Here is a 21,860-nt window from a genome sequence, read left to right as displayed (position 1 = left end):
TAAAGACTTAGATGGGAGGGTCGGGTTTGTTGACAAGACAAAGCACTGGAAAAATAAACTTTGAGGAGGATGAAAAATGATGTAAAGAGGTTCAATGAGTGGGCAAGCCCCTAGTAGATGGAATGTAATGTGGAGAAATATTCAAAACCTGAGTGCATGCAGAGTGGTGTAGGCAACCATGGTCTTCCAAACATTCTGATCATAGCAACAGCGGATTACCTCATTGTTGGAGTTCTGGTTAAGCCAATCTTTAATGTTGTCTAGCTGCTCCTTCACTGCTGACCTCTTGCTGTTCCTCCCTTAATTCTTCTGGTGATGATTGGGCACTCCCAAATCTTCTGCACAGATAACATGGCCAAAGAACCCCATTTGTCTTCTTTTGATATTATTTAAGAGTTCTCTTGTTCTTCTGGCTTCAGTCAGTTATTCTGTGTTAGTTCTTCTCTCCACCCAGCTTACCCTTAGGATCCATCTTAAGCACCACATTTCGAAGCTGTTGATTTTCTTTTCTTCCTCTTTTCTAGTGCTCCAGGCTTCACATCCATAATTCATTACTGACCAGATATAATATTTTAGTACATGGACTCACATTTCATGTGAAACTGATGTTTCTCAAAACGTTGCTTAATTTTGTAAAAATACTTTTGGCTTGTCCAATCCACTTTTTAGATTTCAGTACTACCTTTGACATCGGATGTTACTGTGCTTCTTAGATGGTTGAATTGATTGACATGTTCTAACTTGCTACTATTTACCTGAGATGCTGCATATTGGAATGTTCTTTGTTATGATTGTGAGGGAGGCCACTAACTTTTAAAAAGAAATTCAAACTCCACCAAAAGTTTTCACATTTTAAACAAAAAATCTTATTGCACAAGAACTAAACATAGCAACTATTACTAACTTAACACTATCGTAAACATTTTTTTAAGCCAGAAAATCGCAATGAATTATTCCCTGTTCTATTTATATTTCCACCCAAAAAATCCCCTATATTTTCCAGTATCTTGAAGTATCTTCACGTCCCCTGGGACCAAACCAAGGGGTGTCATTACTCTTAGGAATTCACTTTAATTATCCTGTGTGTTCCTGCTGTTCTCCAAGGTATGAGGTTTCTTGGGCTTCTTCTACTCACATTCAGCCAGGTGATCATCCAACTCTCTTTAAGCACCTAATGGTTGTGGAGACCCCAGCTCAGGCATGGACTTCACTGTCTTCTTGCTTAGTAGTCCACAGTTCCTGGCAATATCTCTCTGTCTGTTCCCAAACTGTTCCAGCTTCAGATGTAAACTGCCCGTTTCCTGCGAAAAATCACACAGACACACCCAAAATAAAAGGGTAGCTCCCTGCAACCTATCCCCATGGCAACATGGCATATTTGGAATGCCCCAGATAGAGATTTCAATTAATTAACTTCAATTCCCAAACTTGTCCTTTGTCTGAAACATACATGGAAACTTTAAGAACTTCCCTTGTTTACCAGTTGCTTTCCAGCCTTTCTTCATTCGCGTAATTTCCCAGATCAATTTAATCCCCTTATTATGCAACTACAGATATTTCATCTTCACCAAGACTCAGAAAGGGGTCCCCTTTTGTTGAGGGGTTTCCCATTTCAACTTTGCCCTTATGAACTAAACACAGTCCACCCATTGAATTGTAATCACTTTGGCCTGGATTTTCGCTCCCAAGGCAGGTGCACAGAGCTGGGATATCCCCCACCTTGGGAAAAATGCCTCAAATGGTGGAATCTTTGTTCCGGGAGTGCAGGATGGGCCCGCCCTCCTCGGATGCAGATCGGAGGTGGTCATAGGGCTGCCAAGTGCTGAGGCAGGCTGGTTAAAAGTCTTACCTCGGTTTTCTGGGATTTTGCCCAGTTACTTAGTGCCATCTCATACCCCTCCACTCACCACCCTTTGCCCCAACACCCTCCATGCCAACTCACCCAGTATCCACCCTGAACAGAGCCCAGGAGCAATGCTGAGATGAAATAAAATAAAGTTCTAAATACTACCATTGCCACACACTAGAGAGCGTAGAAATAAGAGGTTCAAGCTGATGAATGCGTGGCTGGAGAGATTGTGTAGGAGGGAGGGATTCAGATTCCAGGGTGATTGGGACTGGTTCTGGGGGAGGTGGGACATGTACAAGCTGGACGAATATCCTTTGGGAAGTTTACTTCTGCTGTTGGGGAGGGTTTAAACTAGTTTGCCAGGGGGATGGGAACCTGAGGGTAGACTCAGATGGGGCAAAAGCAGAAATGTTAATAGAAGGCAGAAACTCATTGAGAGGATCTGGAAGGCAGAGGAAACAAAGTATAGAAATAAAAAAAAAGAGTGCTCAAGGGTATGTACTTCAATGCAAGGAGTAGAGCAAATAAAGCAGATGAGCTGAGGGCACAGATAGACATGTGGCAGTATGATAATCATAACTATTAAAGAAACATGGCTTAAAGAGGGACAGTAATGGCAGGCCAACATTCCTGGTTACAGGGTTTTCTGACAAGATGGGGGGGGGGATAAAAAGGGAGGGGATGGTAATTTTGGTTAGAGAAACAATTACACCCGTGAGGAGGACTGATATATTAGAAGGATCATCAATTGAGGCCATATGGATAGAGCTTAGGAATAGAAAAGGGGCAGTCACACTGCTGGGAGTGTAGTATAGACCCCCAAACAGTCAGAGGGAGATAGAGGAGCAAATCTCTGAGAAGTGCAAGTAGGGCGATAATAGTAGGGGGTGTTACCTACCACAACATTAACTGGGATAGTTTTAGTGTGAAAGAAATGGAGGGAACAGAAATTTTAGGTGCATTCAGGAGAACCTTTTTGGCCAGAATGTAGCAAGTCCAACAAGATGAGCATGGTTCTGGACTTTGTTTTAGGAAATGAAGCTGGACAGATGGAAGGAGTGGCAGTGGGAGAGCATTTTGGTGCTAGTGATCATAATACAGTTCGTATTAACATAACTACGGAAAAGGAGTTAAAGTTCTAAATTGGGGCAAGATCAATTTTACTAAGTGATTTAGCAAAAGTGGACTGGAAACAGTTATTTGGAGCTAAATCAGTGTCAGCAGTGGGAAGCATTCAAAGGGGAGATTCAAGGAGTTTAGAGAAACATGTGCCCACAAAGAAAAAGGATGGGATGGCCAAATCTAGAGCCCCCTGGATGTTCAGGAGCTTGCAGGGTAAGATACAGCAGATAAGGAAGGTTTATGTCAGGCATCGAGAACTCAATACTACAGAAAGCCAAGAGGAGTATAGGAAGAGGAGGGGTGAAATCAAAAAGGAAATTTTTAAAGCAAAGGAGGGCATGAGAGAATAATGGCAAGCAAAATCAAGGAGAACCCAAAGATGTTTTAACAATACATCAAGAGCAAGAGGATAACTAAGGAAAGAGTAGGGCCCATAAAAGACCAAAAAGGTAACTGATGTGTGGAGGCAGAGGATGTGTGTATGGTTCTTAATGAATACTTTGCGTCTGTCTTCACAAAAGAGGGGAGCAATGCAGACATTGTAGCTAAGGAGGAGGAGGATGAGTGTGAAGTCTTGGCTGTGATGAACATAGGGAGAGAGAAACTATTACAGGGATTAGCATCCGTGAAAGTGGATAAATGCCACAGGGGCAGTGAAATGTACCCTTGATTGTTAAAAGAAGCCAGGGAGGAAATAGCAGAGGGTCTGACCATCATTTTCCAATCCTAACTGGATTGAGGTGAAGTGCCAGAGGATTGGAGATCTGCTAATGTTGTACCTTTGCTTAAAAAAGCTAGGGATAGACCAAATAATTACAGGCCAGTCAGTTTGACCTCAGTAGTGGGCAAATTATTGGAATCAATTCTGAGGGACAGGATAAACTGTCACTTAGAAAGGCACAGATTAATCAAGGACAATCAGCATGGATTTGTTAAGGGCAGGTCATGTTTGACTAAATTGATTGAATATTTTGAGAAAGTAACAAGGAGAATTGATGGGGGTAGTGCAGTTGATGTGGTCTACATGGATTTTAACAAGGCTTTTGACAAGGTCCCAGATGGCATACTGATTAAAAAATAAAGGCCCATAGGATTCAGTGGAATGTAGCAAGCTGGGTACAAAATTGGCTTAGTGGCAGGAAACTAAGGATAATTGTTGATGGGTGTTTTTGTGACTAGAAGGCTGTTTCCCATGAGGTTCCACAGGGCTCAGTACTAGGTTCCCTGCTTTTTGTGGTATATAGTAATGATTTGGACGTGAATGTAGGGGGAATGATCAAGAAGTTTGCAGACGTCACAAAAATTGATTGTGTGATTGATGGAGAAGAATTGTAAACTGCAGGAAGATATCAACGGATTGGTCAGGTGGGCAGAAAAGTGGCAAATGGAATTCAACTCAGAGAAGTGTGAGGTGATGCATTTGGGGAGGTCAAACAAGGCAAAGGATTACACAGTAAATGGGAGGATATGGAGAGGTGTGGAGGAAGTGAGGGACCTTGGAGTGAATGTCCACAGATCCCTTGGAGTGAATGTCCACAGATCCCTGAAGGTAGCAGAGCAGGTTGATAAGGTGGTTAAGAAGGCATATGGAACCCTTTCATTTATTAGCAGGGAGTTTATGCTGGATCTATATAAACATTAATTAGGCCACAGCTTGAGTACTGTGTACAATTCTGGACTCCTCATTACAGAAAAGAGAGGCTACAGAGGAGATTTACAACAATGTTGCCAGGACTGACTAGAAAATTGCAGCTATAAGGAAAAATTGGAAAAGCTGGGGTTGTTCTCCTTGGAACAGAGGAGGCTGGGGGGAAATTTGATTGAGATGAACAAAATTGTGAGTGGCTTCGATAGACTGGATGGGAATGGCCTATTTACTTTAGCAGAGAGGTCTGTGACTATGGGCCATAGATTTAAAGTGATTGGTAGAAAAAATTAGCAGGGAGATGAGGAAATTTCTCACCTAGAGGATTGTGAGGGTCTGAAAAATTCTGCTTGAAAGGTTAATAGAGGCAGGAACCCTCAACTCATTTAAAAGATGTTTGGATATGCACCTCAAGTGCAGTAACCTACAGGACTATGGACCAAATGCTGGAAACTGGGATTAGGCTGGGTAGCTCATTTTTTGGCCGATGCAGAAACGATGGGCCAAGTGGCCTGTTTCTGTGCTGTAAACTTTCTATGATTTGATCTATTACAGCCTTCACTTTCTAAAAAAGAACACCATCATTCATGACAGCCCACTCAATACAACTAAATCACCCCAAGAATCTAATCATTTATAAAAACAAGCATTTGTATTTATAACTATACATCAAAGACAGCTAATCCTTTAATAACTTCATTTGAGCTGTCAATCAAATTGTGAATGTCTAGCCCGCAACTGTGATAACGATAGGTCTGGGAAGCAGTCATACAGTAATAATGCTATAATGATAGCACTTAGTGTTATGTCAACAAACCACTGTTGAAAATGCTAGCACAGATCTTTTTTTCAACTCAGACACAGGCAGGCAGTTTTTTTCTGTTTTTAAAGGGCAGGCTATTTAAATAACTTGACAGCTCTATAGACCTTATCCACCCTTCATGAGCATTTATGTCTACTCTAAAATTTGAAGCTCAATCACTGCGGGATAAGGCCCTTGCTCCTACGAAAATGGGGTCTGTTTGAACTCAGTGCTGGGCTCAATGGCCCTGATGTGTTTGGGTTTCCCTCATGTGTGAGTCATGACCCACCCTCATTCCCATTCCCCTGACAAAAACAGGATCCGTCGGAAATTGGGGCTGGGTTTTCAGATCCAGGTCCTCCCTCCCATTTTTAAAGGTTCCTGAGTTTTCATGACTCTGTGAAAATCTAGTCTTTTAAGTTTGTTTAGAAACCTTCCAAACCAGGTGCTTCCCTTTTTTAAAAAATCCCCAAACTAAAAGTTATATTCCTAAAGCAGATCAATCATGACATCAGACGTTTTCACAACACCTTTTTCTTTGTCATTACCATAGTATACATTTTCTTGCAGTTGAGCGTAACCCTGTATCTTCCAATTTCCTTTCCTAATCCTATCGATTAATTTTTGCAGGTCTTCTTCATTTGTTACCATAATATGGTGTCATGGGCATAATAGATGTTGTTGATTACTCTCCCTCCTGCCTTATACAATCCATCTCTTCAATTCCTCTGAGATTGTATTCACTGTATAGGGAGTAACAGTCCAGCGAGAGAATGCAGCCTTGTCCACCCTCTCTTTTGATTGCTTTACAATCATCAAATTCGTCTTCATATCTGATTGTCACTATCTGATTTCAGTAAGTATTTCTCATGAGTTAAAAGATCTTTCCCATCAATGTTGATGTCTTAACATTTTCATGAGATGATTATGTTGGACTTTATCACATTCTTTAGTATAATCAATAAAACATAGGTAGGAGGTTGTTTTGCATTTCAATGGCTCTTTCTGCCAAGATTTTAAAAGATAGTTTGCTTTTTGTGTTCCATTATCTTCTACAAAGCAACATTTGAGTGCCTGAAACCTCTGATTTAGTTCTCTCTTGAAGTCTATTAGGATTCTGAGGATGATGATCTTTATGACACTCATTAATGTAATAATTATGACTCATTAAGCTGATTTTTAAAAAAAATTGCTTTGCCAAAGTTGAACAGGCTGAGTTATATCTTCAAGGATAATGCCAATGTTGGAGATCTTGTTGGTGATAACAGTTTTTGAATTCCTAGTTCTCCTGTTGCTTCAATAATCTCTTTTTTTCCCCATCCAGTCCCAGGCTTTCCCATCCTTAGTCTTCTTCAGCTCAAGTGTAATTCTTCTCGCAAAAGTTCTGGGCCTATGCCTTCATTTTTGATTGGTGGCTGAAGTCCTCTATTATTGTTATACAAATGTTCTATGTATTCACTCCATCTTTCTCCGATTTTGTCCTTTTCTATTGTAAATGGACATTTTTCGCTTTCAAACATCCACTGGAGCTACGAACTGTTCTTTGTCCCCAAAATATCATGAACACGTTGGTGAATTTCCTTAGGATGCAAGTGTTTCATTGTCTCAGTTGAAATGCATTTGTCATACAGCCATTTAAAAAAAAATTCTATGCACTTGTTTTTCAGTCAGCCTGTTGTATTCCAATTCGGACTGTTTCACTTTTCTCCTTTCTTCCATCAACTTCATTATTTCTTCTGTCACCATTTTTGCTCGAAACGCTATGCTTTTGTTGGAACCTTAACTTTCGCTCTGTCAGTCAAGATCTCCTTGAAAATGTTAAACTCCTCTTCTACACCCATTGCTTCTTCCACCTGCAGTGCTGCAAAGCAGGTCTTTACCTCTACTCAATGCTTCTTTAATTACGGGGGTCTTTCAGTCATGCAGCATCCAGTGTCTTTGGTTTTCCTTTTACTTTGAGAAATTTTCAGCTTGACGTTCATCATGGCAACCACCAGTATGTGATTGGTGTCACAGTCTGCTCCAGGATATGATGTTGACTATCTAATGGAGTTTCTGATGCATTTATCTATTGTAATGAAGTTGATCCAATTTTGTGTTTGGTTGCCTGAACTTTTCCAGGTCCAGCTTTGCCTGGGGTGATGCTTAAACCATATGTTTGCAAAAACTTGATTTTTCAAGGAAAAATAGAAAACCTGAATTTTTTTTAAAAACGTGAAAGACTGGGAAATGTTGATATTCAGAGGGTCCTTGGTGTCATGAATTGTACATGAATCACAAAGTAAACAAGCAGGTATAGCAAACAATTAGGAAGGGAAACGGTATGTTAGTCTTTATTATAAAGGATTTGTGTATAAGGGTAAAGAAGTCTTACTGTAATTATATAGGGCCTTTAATAAGACTGCAGCTTGAATACTGTGTGCAATTTTGGTCTCCATGCCCAAGAAAGAACATACTTGCTTAGAGAGTGTAAAATTTGTTGCTCACTGGACTGAATCCTGGAATGAGGGGATTGTTTTCTGAAGAGACATTAAGTAGACAGGACCTATGTTCCTTACACTTTGGAAGAGCAAGATATGATCTCATTGAAATGTTAAATTCTTAAAGGGTTTGACAGGATTGATACTGGGAGTAAATAACAAAATGCTGGAACCACTCAGCAAGTCTGGCAGCATCTGTGGATTGAAAAGCAGAGTTAATGTTTCAGGTTTGTGACCTTTCATCAGAACTGAGAAAAGTTAGAATGTAATAGACTTTCAGCACATGAAGGAATTGGGTTGGGGGCGGTGAGAGAGGTGGGAAAGAAGGAGAAGAAAAACAACAGAGAAGAAATGTGACAGGGCCAAGGGCAGCAGAGATTAAGTCACAAAAGCTTGGTGCAAGGCTAAAGGCAGTGATAATGCGACAAGCAAAGAAATTTACTTTAAAATACAGTAAAGGAATCAGGAATATGAGGATATTACGGGAAGGTGGAATTGAGGTAAAAGATCAATAATAAATGGTGAAACAAGCTCAAAGGGCCAAATGGCTGACTCCTGCTCCTATTTCCCACATTCTTAGCTCTAATTTAACAAAAAGTTAAAGGATCTTTAGGCAGGTAGTATTTATATTGATGCCATAGCAAACGCAAACAAATATTCTTGCTAGTTCTCTCACTTCTGTTCAAATTAATCTACACGACCAAGTATTACAATTAAATCTCGACGCTAGTGTCAAAAGGTGCAGGGAGAGGCACTGAATAGAGCTGCACATCTCCATATGGCAGTAGTTCTTGACTGTGTACAGAGGCACATAAAAGTATTTTCAAGAAGCTGCTAGAGGCATCTAAGCAATACATTTCTTCTTTGTTTTCTAGATTCTTCAAATTTAAATATAATTTAAGAATAAACAATCTCAAATGGAAAAAGTGTTATTTTGTAATCAGGGTTTTAATTGGACATGCACAAAATAATACCAATTTCTGATGGGGTGTGCAGGCACCATGACTGTGGTGCACAGGCTGACAGGATAAATAGGTCCTTTCCTGTCTACCATTCCGTATATATAGGAAATATCTGTAAATATTTTATCAATACAAAAATCTTCAGAATTACTGAATGCTTAAAATAATTGGAATTTATTAGAGGTTAATGGAGACTAAAAAAGTCTAGAAAAGATATTCAGTCCTGAAGTTATTTTAAACTGCCCAGTTTCTGAAACACTTAAATAAACATAGCTTTTTGTAAGCATATTAAGTGAACACTTCCATTGCTAAGGTCACATTAAATAATCAAAAATTTAATGCAGAAAAGTGTTGAAATGATACATTTTGGTGGGAAGAATGAGGAGAGGAAATATAAACTAGGCGGTACAATTTTCAAGGGGATGCAGGAATAAAATGACTTGGGGGATTGCATATGGACTTAAGGTGGCAGGACAAAGTTGCTAAGGTTGTTCAAAAGAACATGAGATCCTGGGCTTTATAAATGCAGACATGAGTATAAAAGCAAAGAGGTTATGCTACACATTTAAAAATCACTGGTTAGGCCTAAGCTGGAGTGCCATGTCCAAATCTGGGCACATTTGAGGAAGGATGTCAACTGTGCAGAGGAGATTTATTAGAATAGTACCAGCGTTAAAGGTCTTCAGAGACTAGAACAACAGATAGAATCTCCTCTTAACCTTCTAAGGAGAACAATAGAGGTTCAAAATTATGAGGCATCTTGATAAATAAAAATAAACTGTATCCACTGGCAGGTGTGAGATAACCTGAATTAACAGGTTTAAGGTACTTGTCAAAACAAACTGGTGAGATGAAGATTTTTGTTCCCAATCAGTGATATGATGATCTGGAATGCACTGCATGAAAGGATAGTGGAAGCAGATTCAACAGTAACTTGCAATGGGGTATTGGATAAATAATTGAAGTAAAGAAAATTTCGGGGGTATAGGGACAGAGCAGGGAAGTGGGACTAATTAGTTATACGTCTTCTAAACTGTCGACACAAATACGATGAGCCAAATTGCCTCTTCTGTTCTCCGAGATTGGGAACAAAATACAATTTGTTTTATTTTTAAAGAGTAGATATGTGGATTTCAAATTTTGGACGGATATGCAATTTTAAATCTGTGTTGGGGAAAGGGGAGAGGTTTGGGAAGGTTGGGGGAAAACAGTGAAATACAAAGATTAACCTTTACAATCCCTTTCTCACTATAATCCAAATGGTTCTCTGGAAAGCAATGGATAATTTTAGCTATTCACCATAGTAAGTAACTTGCTTCGAGCAACATGGCCCATCATTTACGTAATCATTGAAAAGACTCATTCCATTACATTCGTTGCAGATGGACTGACCAAGTTAGTTAACTTTTTAATTCTATTTAATATGGTACAGTATCCCTCACATGGTATAGCAAGTACGTGAAGGCTCACAATAAAATGATCAAAGTGTTACCAAATATTGTGACCATGAAAATGTGTAGAAAAGGTGGATGAAAATTGTATTTGCTAACAATTTCACTCTTTAAAAGATGAACAAAGGTTGGACTTAGCTAATAAAAGTGATCGACGATATGCGAGGCAATTAGAATTGTTTATTACAAACAGAAAATAAAAGTAAACCAAATATTGTGTTCAATTATAACGTAGTTATAAAAATGGAGCAACCCAATGTACCATGAACCTCTAATATTGTGAATTCTACAACTAATAAAATGGTAAAGTGTACATCATATTACAGCATAAATAATTCAGTGTTTTTAGGCTCAGATTGCTGTACAATGGGTTTATGGCCTTTTGTTTACCAAAAACATTGTCAAGTATAAATATAATTTATATTTTGTTTCAGTAACTTCATCTTCACTTCTAGGTTTGAATTTTTTGAAAAACAGTCTATAAACCTTTAATACAGAGCACTGTTGGTAAACAGGCTCAGTAAAATTAAGGCCAAAATTATGTTTGACATCAATGAAGATGAAATTAAGAAAAAATATTTTGCATACCTGTGAACGTTTAGCAAAACTATATGGTCAAAATCAATTTCTGTACACAGCTTGCTTAACAAATAGATTCCTTTGGTATAATAACTGAAATAAACGATTCCAATAGGTTTTGAGAATCTGCAAAGTCTCAGTAGATCTTAGTGTGCTAAGTAATGGAGATATAGAACGATGTCCAATGGTTCCACAGCTCTGGCTGTGCTCAGGCAAACATTAATTTCACACATACAGAATTTCAAAAACTGTTCCTAGTTACTGTGGTTCCAGCAACACTCATTAATGAAAAATGTTTTGTATCCACTACTTAACCAGATTTGTAGTAATCTAAAAAAATAAATATTTATAGACTCTTAACTTAGACCAGAATAGAATTTCCACTTTAGTCACTATCATATTCCTCGATTACTAATTCCTCCTCTTCTAGAGAGGATTGGGTTATGGTCGGTTGTGGTTGGCTACTTGGTAGGTCTCCACCAGACAAGCTTGCAGTGCTGGTTGAACACAATGTCTGGGTCTCTGATGTTGCTGTTGCCTGGTCACGTGTTAACAGCTGAGACTGGGAACATTCTTCTTCATTATCTAACTCCAGAACACCTGGATCCTTATCTGTTAAAGTTTCCAACGTTAACCTGAAAAATCCCCAAAATCAAAAATTTTAAGTGACAGCCATTCATGAATGTTGTAACTATATAAATTGTGCACATATCGTAAATGCTGTGACATCCTACACAATGAATTATTGCTAATGCAAAAGTAAAACCTAGTTAACACTTTCTAGTGACTTGCCTCTTTTCATTATAAAGTTCAGAAGTACAGGGAGCAAGTAAAAATTGCAAATCAAGACAAAATTTTACTAGCCACAACATAGACCAATTAACTTGTAACATTTGATTCGGTGGAACCATTATTAGCATTGATTCCATTACCGTCAAACATCAGAATAAAATTGAAGACCCCAGTATTGCACTTCTTGCACGTCACTTTGTTTCACATGTTCACACTCTACCATTATTCTGGGCTGAAGCAGTCCAGCTCCATAGTACAAATCTCAATCTCACATTCAGATTGGGTCCGATTTAATAATCTCCTTGAACTTCAAACCTCTTATTTAAAACTTGACAGCAAATTTGTGATGTTCTTCACAGTAAGCTGCTTGAAACAGTGTTCATAAGGGTAGGAGTGTTATAGCACAAGATGCACAGCACATTATTTTGCTGCTAAAGTAGAACTGTGTATTTTTAAGGCCAAATCTAATTACTGGTAAACAACAGAGATTCAGGTCAGAGTTCAATTGTTGTTTGGTGAGGCTTCAGGTTAGAAACAGGCAACATTAATTGACTGATAAAAATAAAGTGCTGGATAAACTCAGCAGGTCTCGCAGCATTTGTGGAGAGTGAAGCAAGTCCATTATGACACTTCTGAGCGGGAGAGAGGTAGAAAAGTGCTGAAACATTTCCATGTCTTTTCAGTTCCGAAGAGGCCTCATATTGGACTCGATGTTAACTCGGTTTCACTCTTCACAGATGCTGCCAGACCTGCTGAAATTTTCCAGCATTTGCAGTTTTTATTTCAGATTTCCAGCATCTGCAGTATCTTGCTTTTATTTTAGCATTAAATGACATTTCTTAAAAAAATAATTTTCCATGTTCCAGTCAAGAGCTTCATTTTGTTTGCTGAAAAATAATACAATTTCATCAAAGCTTTTCGTCATGCACTCATCAGGACAATTCACAAGAAAATACCAATGTCAGGGAAACAATGTATTTATGCTGCATGAGAAGAGTGTGCTGATTGGTAGAGGCCTTATCTTGGAGAATATGCCAGTTGATGGTGACTGACAGTTAACTACCGAGCATGGTTTGAAATGCAAGCCAGGCAGCTTAATTCTGGTTCATTCCCCAGGGGAATGACTTGACCAGAGTCAAGCTGCAGGGTTTAAATTTCAAACAATGTTTGGCAGTTAACTGTCAGTCAACTGGTGCATTCTCCATAGCAACACCTCTACCAGGGTACACTTGCAAACCAATCAGCACTCTCTTCTCATACTGTATAAATGTTGCTTCCCTGACTTTGGTATTTTCTTGCAAATTGTCCTGATGAGTGCTAGACAAAAAACTTTGACAAAAAAGGTTTATTTTTTCAGCAATACTTAAGTTCTGTACTACAAATGACTATTTGTTTGCCGTATCAGAGTTCAATAGTTTGATAAGGAGTCCAAGGTCAGAAGTGTACAGAATTATTGGCTTCCTTTTAAAAAAAAAAGCTTCTTTTGCATCCTGTGCTAAAACTTTAGGTCAAGTGGAGTTTTAAGTGTTGCTTGGTGAGAAAGCTGTAAACATCAGTTTCAGGGTAGATGGACCTAGCATTAAATTACTGGCTTTTTGTTAAAAAAGGTAAAAAGATCTGAAATCTGGGGCATGATGGACAAAATGTGTTTATTTTTAATATATTATATTATGAGCAAATTGCCTACAGTGCTACTTATGACAAATCAGGGGATAAACCGTTTTAGAAGGACAGGGCTATTACATAATGCCTTATCCTGCTGCAAAACGAAGCAGTTTTACTTAACTCCACAATATCTAACTGGATTAAATAGACCCCAAAATCAAATTTCAATGGCTGTTCAGACTAACAACAATAAACAACTACTCCTGGTCTGCTTGCCTTTTTAAAAATTGTGACTGCTAAATTAAAGAGGATGCTGCAATGCAGACTCTGGCAGTTTCTGTTGCTTGGGAGCTTTTCTGTTGAAACTGATAGTTTTTTTTAATCTACTTCAGAAAAGTGAGATTGAGAAATTCAACTGCATCATTTCAAGTGTGTCAGATAATAAATTGGCAAGAAATAATAAATTGGCTAGAAACAATAAATGAACAAACTTGCATGAATAATGTGCCTTTCAAGTCTTCAAGGTCATAAAGTGTTTCAAAGCCAATGAATTACTTTGCAGTCTCAGCATTGTTACATGGCAGCCAATTTGTGCACATTAAATTTTTGATCATTAATACTTTTTGACCGAGCTATCAGAACAATTGATCTGCTGTTTCTGAAATTGTGCAATGGGATAATTTCCATTTACCTGAACAGGTAGACAAAGCCTTGGTTTGAATATAAAGTATAAGTATAAATTTCATCACATTTCCACTTCTCTTCAGCTCTGAAGAAGGGTCATATGGACTTGAAACGTTAACTGTTTCTCTCTCCACAGATGCTGCTAGACCTGAGTTTTTCCAGCATTTTCTGCTTTTGTGTCAGATTTCCAGCATCCGCAGTGTTTTGATTTTATTTTTATTCGAATATCTTATTTAACAGACAGCACCTCAGACAACACAACATTCCCTAACTGAAGTGTCCACTTGGATTAGGTTTACGGTTACCAGGCATAATTGCTCTGCATTCTTGAAATTAATGCATGGTCCGTTACAGGTCAGGGTGCAGATCTGTACTCCAGTAATGCTGGAGGTTCCATTATTGACTTCATTTTTTGGCTGTTGTTGGCATGTGGGGTAACCTCCCATACCAGCTGCAGTTTTCCAGTGGTAGACAGCAGGGAGAGGGGTCTTCATTATTTAGGTGCCTACCTGTTACACACATCGAGAACTTCTAAAATTGTACAGGAAAAATCACTGTCCATGGAATTTAATTTTAAAATATATACCCCATGCAATTCTCATTTGTAGCTTTGAAAACTGTTGTTTGCAATAGATTTTAATTCTTGGCTATAATTGTTGCTATATAACTCTGCACTACAGAACACTGAACAAACAATATCCTTGACAACATTTCCAGTTCCAAAGTATACATTATGTGTAAACATTTTGTGATAAGAGCTGTAAAACACTCCCCTTTTACAAGTATCTTTCTGCACTGCTAATAGAACTTAAACTGAAATACATTTTAAACCAGAAAGTGCAAAGGAGAAATAAGTCAGAATTCCAGACAGGCCCAAAAAAACCTCCAGAATTCTGAATCAACTTCCTACTACTAGAAATTAAAACAAAGTTGAATAATTTTAAACTACATATTTCCCCTCCCCCCCACCCCCAAGCAACTAAAACAATGTTCACTGCGACTCATTGTTAATTTATTTGCAAATTAAATTGCACTTAATTAGCTGCAAACCTTAAATATTCTTTCAAGATAGAATATATGGAACAATGGACAACAACAACAACTACTTATACTTGACAAGACCTTATCTGTTATATTAGGAGAGAAATTTGAACATACCTAGTAGAATATCTTTTGAAAGGAAACCTTCCCACATCTTGGATAAAATTAATTTGGGCTGTACATAAATAAGAAAACAACTTGTAAATGTAGCACAGATGAAATTGTAACTTCAGAAAACCGCAGTCACTCACTATTATGCAAGGAGTGAGCTTGCTCAATCTCATTGTGATTTATCATGAGAATTCTTTTTTTAAATTTCTCCAGCTTTCTGCTGTATTTTCTTGAAGGCACTGCGTAAAAATTAGATAGCAACACCCTGGGTCCACCCTGTGCTGGACAGATGGTGATCTGAGTATGTCTGCTGCTTAACCCCAAGCAGCTCGGTGGCGAAGTGGACATGAATTCTGGGCTGCTGTGACGCCAGCTTGATAAGAAGCTAGGGGCAGTCTTCAAGATTGCTGTGAAGTTCAGAGGCCCCATTCCACATGGGCTCTTAAAACCAGGTTTAAGTTTCCAAACTTACCAAGGATAGTCAGCTGTGGTTTAATTGGGGGAAATGCAATAAAACACCTTTTATGTTGGCAGGTCAGACATAAAAGCAAAACAGAAGAGAAAAATTAAACGATTAACACATTCATGTCAGCTACAAAAGGGGTAAAAATTCATTGAAGTTGAAAGGTGAACCTTCCCACCCACATACATGATTCTGCAGCCTGTATCAGACAGTTTCAGTATTCATTCTGTAGTTACCACTTGAACCACTGACCACAATTTATTTTCTATTTAATCAATAGAATACTGTGAATGTTCACTGTACTGTTACTGTATTGATTCCAAATTGATTTAGAGACGAGAGATGGAAGACAGTAGAATGTGCAGCTTTAAGCCAATAAGTTGGGAAATGTACTGCCCAATTAATTAATTGCAAGATATTGTCTTCTCCTGCCTAACTTTGCTTAGAATGCTTTGAACTGCACTCAAGTTTCAACTTGAACATTTCTTTAAAGTATAATCTATTCAAACCAACAATGAGCAACACAAATCAATAAGCACATGTATCCTCCTGCATTTGTAAATTTTGCTGTGGAAGTTACAAGTGGCAATTAAAAATAGCAGTTATACAATTTTCCCTAAATACAAAACGTACAGCACTGACATGCCTTGTTGGTTCTGACCTGCTTTCAAATTTGTTACTGAAAACAAATAGCAATGATTCTGTTAATATCCTACTTTTTACCTTGGCTTCTCATGGGGTTTGTCAGCAGAGCAAGATATGGCAATAGCTGAGTCTGAAGGCAAAGTGGGGCCATACAGAAATGTGAAAAAAATCCTTTGGCTGCAAGACAGTTTTCTTTATACTGAAAGAATAGAAAAAGACAGGCACTTTTAAGTTTCAAATATAATTTTTTAATAATAACATGAAGTAGCATAACCGAGGAATTCATTAAAGGGAGTTGTTTTAACAGGTACATTAATTGAGACTCGTGATAAAAATAAACAATGTCCTATTTGAAATTAGAAGACAAAAAGATGTCGGTGGGGGGTGGAAATCACTAGATACAAGGGTCAGACAAACACTGCAATTCTTTCAGAACAGAAACTAATAAGTACAATAAAGTCCTGCCATTCATGGGGGTTCCGTTTCCGCGAAATCTCAAAGGGTGAAATCGCGAATGGCGAACATGCATATGTACAGGGAGGGCACATACACAGTGCACACTATGTGGGAAAGGTGAAAAGTTTAACATTATAAATCATGGATAAACGAAGTTTTGAGGTTGCGAGCTGCAATCAGGCATACAAACATTCACACGGGTAAACAAATTCGTGATAGAGGGTATCGCAAATGGCAGGAGTTGACTGTAATTCAGACATTGTGACTCATGCATGTATGTTTGATTAAGGTACAAGGTGCTTCTGGCTTTTGAGAGCAGAATACAGCAAGCCTATTTTGGCAGTGAAACAGTCATTCTCCCAGAAAGAAGTCTATGCTGGACTGCACTATTCTCATCCCTGAAAGAATTAACCCAACTTATCAGTATCTGGATAAAATCACTAATCAGAATTTTATTTGATTTAATCAACCAAATGAATCCCACTCATACCTTTTTACTTATTGACAGCCACTGTGGTTTGTGTAAAGGTTTGAAACCAGCTCCTCCTTTACAATTAGCCCGAGCTCGAGCTTTGTTAGCATGAATTAATCCTCGTGCAGCCACAGATGCACTATATTTCTGCATAGTTGAACGATGCTAAGAAAGTCGTATAGAATGTACAGAAAAAAGGTCATTAAAACTTTGTATAAGATAGGACCATTAACATGACCAATACTCTCAGCACTTCATTTGTGCGTAAATTATAATTTTGTAGGATCAAAATAATACAGCACAGGAGGCCATGTGACCCATTGAGTCTGTCAGCGCTTTTGAAAAGCGATCCAGTTCACCCCACTCTTTTCTTATAATCCTGCAATTTTATTTCCTTCAAGTATTTATCCAATTCCCTTTTGAAGGCTACTACTGAATGTGCAGTCATGACCCTCTGTCAGTGCATTCCAGATTCTAACCACCTGTTGTATACAAAGGCTTTTCCTCACGTTGCCTGTGGTCCTTTTGCGAATCACCTTCAATCTGTGCCCTCTGGTTATTGACCATTCAGCCGCTGGGAGCAGCTTCTCTTTATTTACGCAAACTAAACCCTTCTTCCTTTTTCAAATCTCTTAGCCTTCTCCATTTGAAGGAGAACAATCCCAACTTCTTCAGGTCGATCCTCATAACCCTAATCTCTCATTCCTGGAACCATTCTAGTAAATTTCTTAGAATCATGGAAAGTTTACAGCACAGACAAGCTACGTGGCCCATCGTGTCTGTGCTGGATCTTCTGTAACTTCTCCAAAGACTTCACATCCTTCCAAAGGTGTGGCACCAAGAATTGGACATAATACACCAGCTAGAGTGGAACTAGTGTTTTCTATAGATTTATCCATAATTTTCTTTCTTTTGCACTCTATGCCTCTATTTATAAAGCCCAGGATTCAATATGCCTTATTAATTGCTTTGAGAACCCATCCTGCTACATTCAAAAATGTGTGCACAAACACCCCGAGATCTTTGTTCTTGCACCCCCACTTTAAAATTGTCTTGCCACTCACAAAAAAAATTGAATAAAAATGTGAACAAATCACTTCATCTGCTTTCAAAATCCTTCGGAAGTATGGTCTCGAAAGCAATGTCACCGAGGCAAACACAACCTGTCTGCAGATAAATTAAGACAAGTTATATGACAACTAGTGTTCACAAACATGAAACAGAAATTCAAATGCCAAATGAATAAGTGACCTAGTCTGAACTGTAATTTCCTAAGAGAATCTGGAAAGAACACTATTAAGATACTTATTTAGGTATGGCTCATAAAAATTCCTAAAATTTTTTTTAAAGCTTTATATGTCCCAGCCCCTATCTTGGAAGTATAAGTCCTTGTTGGGATATGGTTTCACAGGTCTTTGTGAAAAGAATTTGATAAATCATTTTTTGCTTGGGGAAGGAGAAGAGCCACTCAAATTCTATCACAATGGCATCATGCAAATGATGAAATGACTAACTTAGTATGTCATTAGATGGTAAAGTAAGTTGTCCCTTGTCATGTTTTTGGATTTTTGTTAATTTTTTTTAGAGCTATGATTTAGAAAAATACCTTAAATATTGGGATTTGAAAGCAAAGTTATTTTTTCAAAAAAAGTTTTTTTAAAAAAAAATACAAAGTACCTGAGATATGGTTTAATTGTTTCCCCAAAAAGTTTGAAACCAATAGGCAATTCATCAAGCCTGTCTCAGTAATTGACATTAAAAGGTAACAAACAGAGAAGGTCACATAGAACATTCCCAAGTCCCTTTTGAAGTTTGAAACTTATTTCTCTTGTTATTAAGGGCAACAAATAAAGTAATGTACACTGGATCTGAATGCACAAACACAATAGAGCAATTCCCTCCCTTCCATTTCATGTATCATAATTATTTACTAGTCAAGCAAATTACCATGGTATTGCTCATGTATCCACTTGTTACTTACATTCCAATCTACTGTTAAGAAGTCTGCATCACTTAGATATTCACTAGCCCGTACAATATCCTCTATGTCACTGAAGAAATCAAGATAATTTTGGTGAAGATAAAGATTGAACAATTCCTCAGACATATGTGAATTCTCAATCACCTCCTGAAATGCAAATCAGATAAACACATGCTTAAGAACCCTGATGAAATGTTAACCTATTATTTTATTAATTTTACCAATTTATTCTTGTTCAAGTCCATATCCTTACAGCAAGATTTTGTGAATTGGTGAACAGTCAGAAGCCTCTTTACTAAATGCCTACCACAAAACTGATATGGAAGTGCTGACAATGGCGAAGATTTAAAGTGACAAATACAAAAATAATGTTGAGCACGTGAATATTTGGTCCCAACCCCCACAATGTTTCCACCCAGGATTAATCTTACCTCAGGATTGACCAGAAGTGGATCCCTCTCATGCTCAGATAAATGGATTGGTAATGGATTCAAATCCAAGTCATTAGGTAGCTCTCCTTAAAAATAAAATTGCCCATTATTTATGTTTGGTCAGTTTTTATTCACACACAGCACTAGGATACCAATTTCAAAAGCCATATTTCTGAGTACAAATATTTGAATGAATTGCAACAGTCTACAGAAACTTAATGTGTGCAGAGATTTTAAATACATATATACATTAAGTTAATCATCCTCATTTATTTTAATGTAATTTGATTTTCATTAAATTTGATGTGAGTTAGGATATAGATATGGGGCAAATAATTTAATCAAATCTCCTGTGCTCACTGACCTACATTGTCTCCTGGTCCAGCAATGCCCCAATTTTAAAATTGTTAATACATGACCTTGCCCTCCCTATCCCTGTAACTCCTTGCTGCCCTACAACCCTCAAGACCTTGGTACTCCTCCAATTCTGGCTTCCTACAGATGCCCGGTTTTCATCATTCTGTCAATGTTGGTCATGCCTTCAGCTGTCTTTGCCCCAAGTTCTAGAATCTCCTCCTTAAATCTCTCTAGCTTTCAAAAAGCTTGGTCAGAGGTAAGTTTAGGGAGCAGCATGAATGAAGAGAGACACAGAGACAGTGTTATGATCCCAGCTGATGTTACTGCTAGACATGCTGGATCCCAGTGTGGAATCTAGCTTGAAAGATCCTAACTTTTATTTTTTTGTTTAGAAATGTGACTCTTCAGGCTTACTGAACAGAGAGTCACAGGAGTCAGCTGATGAACTTCAACAAAAGAATAAAAAATTTATTAAACAAGAAGAGATTAACTATACTTCAATACTCCTTCACCTATACCTCAAAAGAGATATACAGATTATTAAGGATAACATAAGTCACAAATGCTTTCTCATACTCATGTTCACAGTAAGTACACAGTCAATGTAAACCAATAAGCGACCTGTGGTCAGACACACTGCACTGTGAAACCAAGTGACAGATGCCACCGCAAACAGATGCTATGGATCGCTCATCAACTTCCTCCAGACACTTGTCACAGCATGAGTCAACCAGTGTCACCAAACTTCATCTTTCACACAAAGGTTTCCAATCTTCACTCTTAAGAACCCGCCTTGAAATTTTCTCCCAAACGACTGTTTCTCTCAGACGCCTTCCACAAGGGTCCACCTCCAGGGTTTTAAACTCTCCTCGAACTCCCCTCAGAAACTCAGCCGTGCCAACAGAACATCACTGCTTCATATGCCCATAGTAAAGAGATATAGATCTTTGGCTGTCTCCTTGAATCTTCTGACTTCTTGGAAGCCTGTATTGCTTTAAGTCTGTGTCCTACAGCTTTCTCCTTTAAGCTTGGAGCCTTCATCTCTGCTTCTTGCTTTTAACTTCACTTAACACGACCTTTTCCAGATTCTTGTCCTTTTCAAATTTGTCCCAAGCGGACAGTTAAGTCAAAGGATGAGGTGAGAAGGAGAGACTTGAGTTTGAAAAGGGCACAGACAGCAGTGGGGACTTCAGTTTGGGTACCTTGCTGGGAGTCAGAGCAGAGTGGACCTGTGGGAGACAGTTGGGAGCTGAGGACTGCCTATAAATACAGACTGGGGATTGGAGTGAGGAGTGGAGCCAAGGAGCACACTGTTTCACTATTTCAGCTGGTGTGAGGCTGCAGTCTGGGAAAAAGAAAAAAAACTGATGTCACGGGAAGCTAGTAAGCTGATTGGCCAGTAAGTGCTCAGATGAAGGGATAGTTTGTGCAAACCCAGCTTAGGATAGGTGAGTTAAGGTAGACCTAAAAATAAAAAGAGAACTAAAACTTTAAAATAATAAACCAAAATTTGAAAACTTTAAAATTAAAATTAAACAATAAAGATAAAAAAGCAGTAAGAATAAATTTAAACAAACATTTAAAACACATGCCTTGTAGTTAAGAAGCATATAACCTTTAGTTGTCAGTGATACTAGCATTCAATAAACACAGTAAATTGTAGCATACAAAGAAAGAAAGCATTTAGGTAAGTTAACTAAATAACGTAAGTTAGAATGGCAGGACAGGTGTTATTTTGCAGCTGTAAGATGTGGGAGCCTTTGGACGCCAAGGCGATCCATGACAAACATGTCTGCAGGAATTGTAAGCAGCTTGAGGAATTCCAGATCAGGATTATTGACTTGGAAGCTGAAATGCAGACACTGCACAACATAAGGGAGGGGGAAAAATACCTGGGTATTTTGTTCCAGAAGGCAGTCACACTTAGAATAG

The 21,860-nt window shown here is 38.2% G+C and overlaps 2 protein-coding genes across 2 annotated transcripts in view; both read right to left on the bottom strand.

Moving 5' to 3' along the window:
* Positions 1 to 286, bottom strand: part of marveld2b (MARVEL domain containing 2b) — a 74,881-nt gene extending 74,595 nt beyond the window's left edge. The window contains exon 1 of the mRNA XM_041186979.1: positions 220 to 286. The gene's annotated coding sequence lies outside the window, so the exon portion shown is untranslated. The remainder of the gene's footprint in view (positions 1 to 219) is intronic.
* A 10,185-nt stretch (positions 287 to 10,471) lies between these two features.
* rad17 (RAD17 checkpoint clamp loader component) overlaps positions 10,472 to 21,860 on the bottom strand; it is a 68,469-nt gene continuing 57,080 nt past the window's right edge. The window contains exons 12-17 of the mRNA XM_041186442.1: positions 19,572 to 19,657; positions 19,141 to 19,287; positions 17,178 to 17,324; positions 16,310 to 16,430; positions 15,130 to 15,187; positions 10,472 to 11,525 (exon numbers count right to left, since the gene is read on the bottom strand). Coding sequence (XP_041042376.1) covers positions 11,276 to 11,525; positions 15,130 to 15,187; positions 16,310 to 16,430; positions 17,178 to 17,324; positions 19,141 to 19,287; positions 19,572 to 19,657 — 809 coding nt within the window. The 3' untranslated portion in view covers positions 10,472 to 11,275. The remainder of the gene's footprint in view (positions 11,526 to 15,129; positions 15,188 to 16,309; positions 16,431 to 17,177; positions 17,325 to 19,140; positions 19,288 to 19,571; positions 19,658 to 21,860) is intronic.

This window comes from Carcharodon carcharias, chromosome 4 (assembly GCF_017639515.1).
Source record: "Carcharodon carcharias isolate sCarCar2 chromosome 4, sCarCar2.pri, whole genome shotgun sequence".
NCBI classification, from domain to species: domain Eukaryota; kingdom Metazoa; phylum Chordata; class Chondrichthyes; order Lamniformes; family Lamnidae; genus Carcharodon; species Carcharodon carcharias.
The sequence above is the reverse complement of the archived record's forward strand: the minus strand, read 5'-3'. Positions and strand labels throughout refer to the sequence as shown.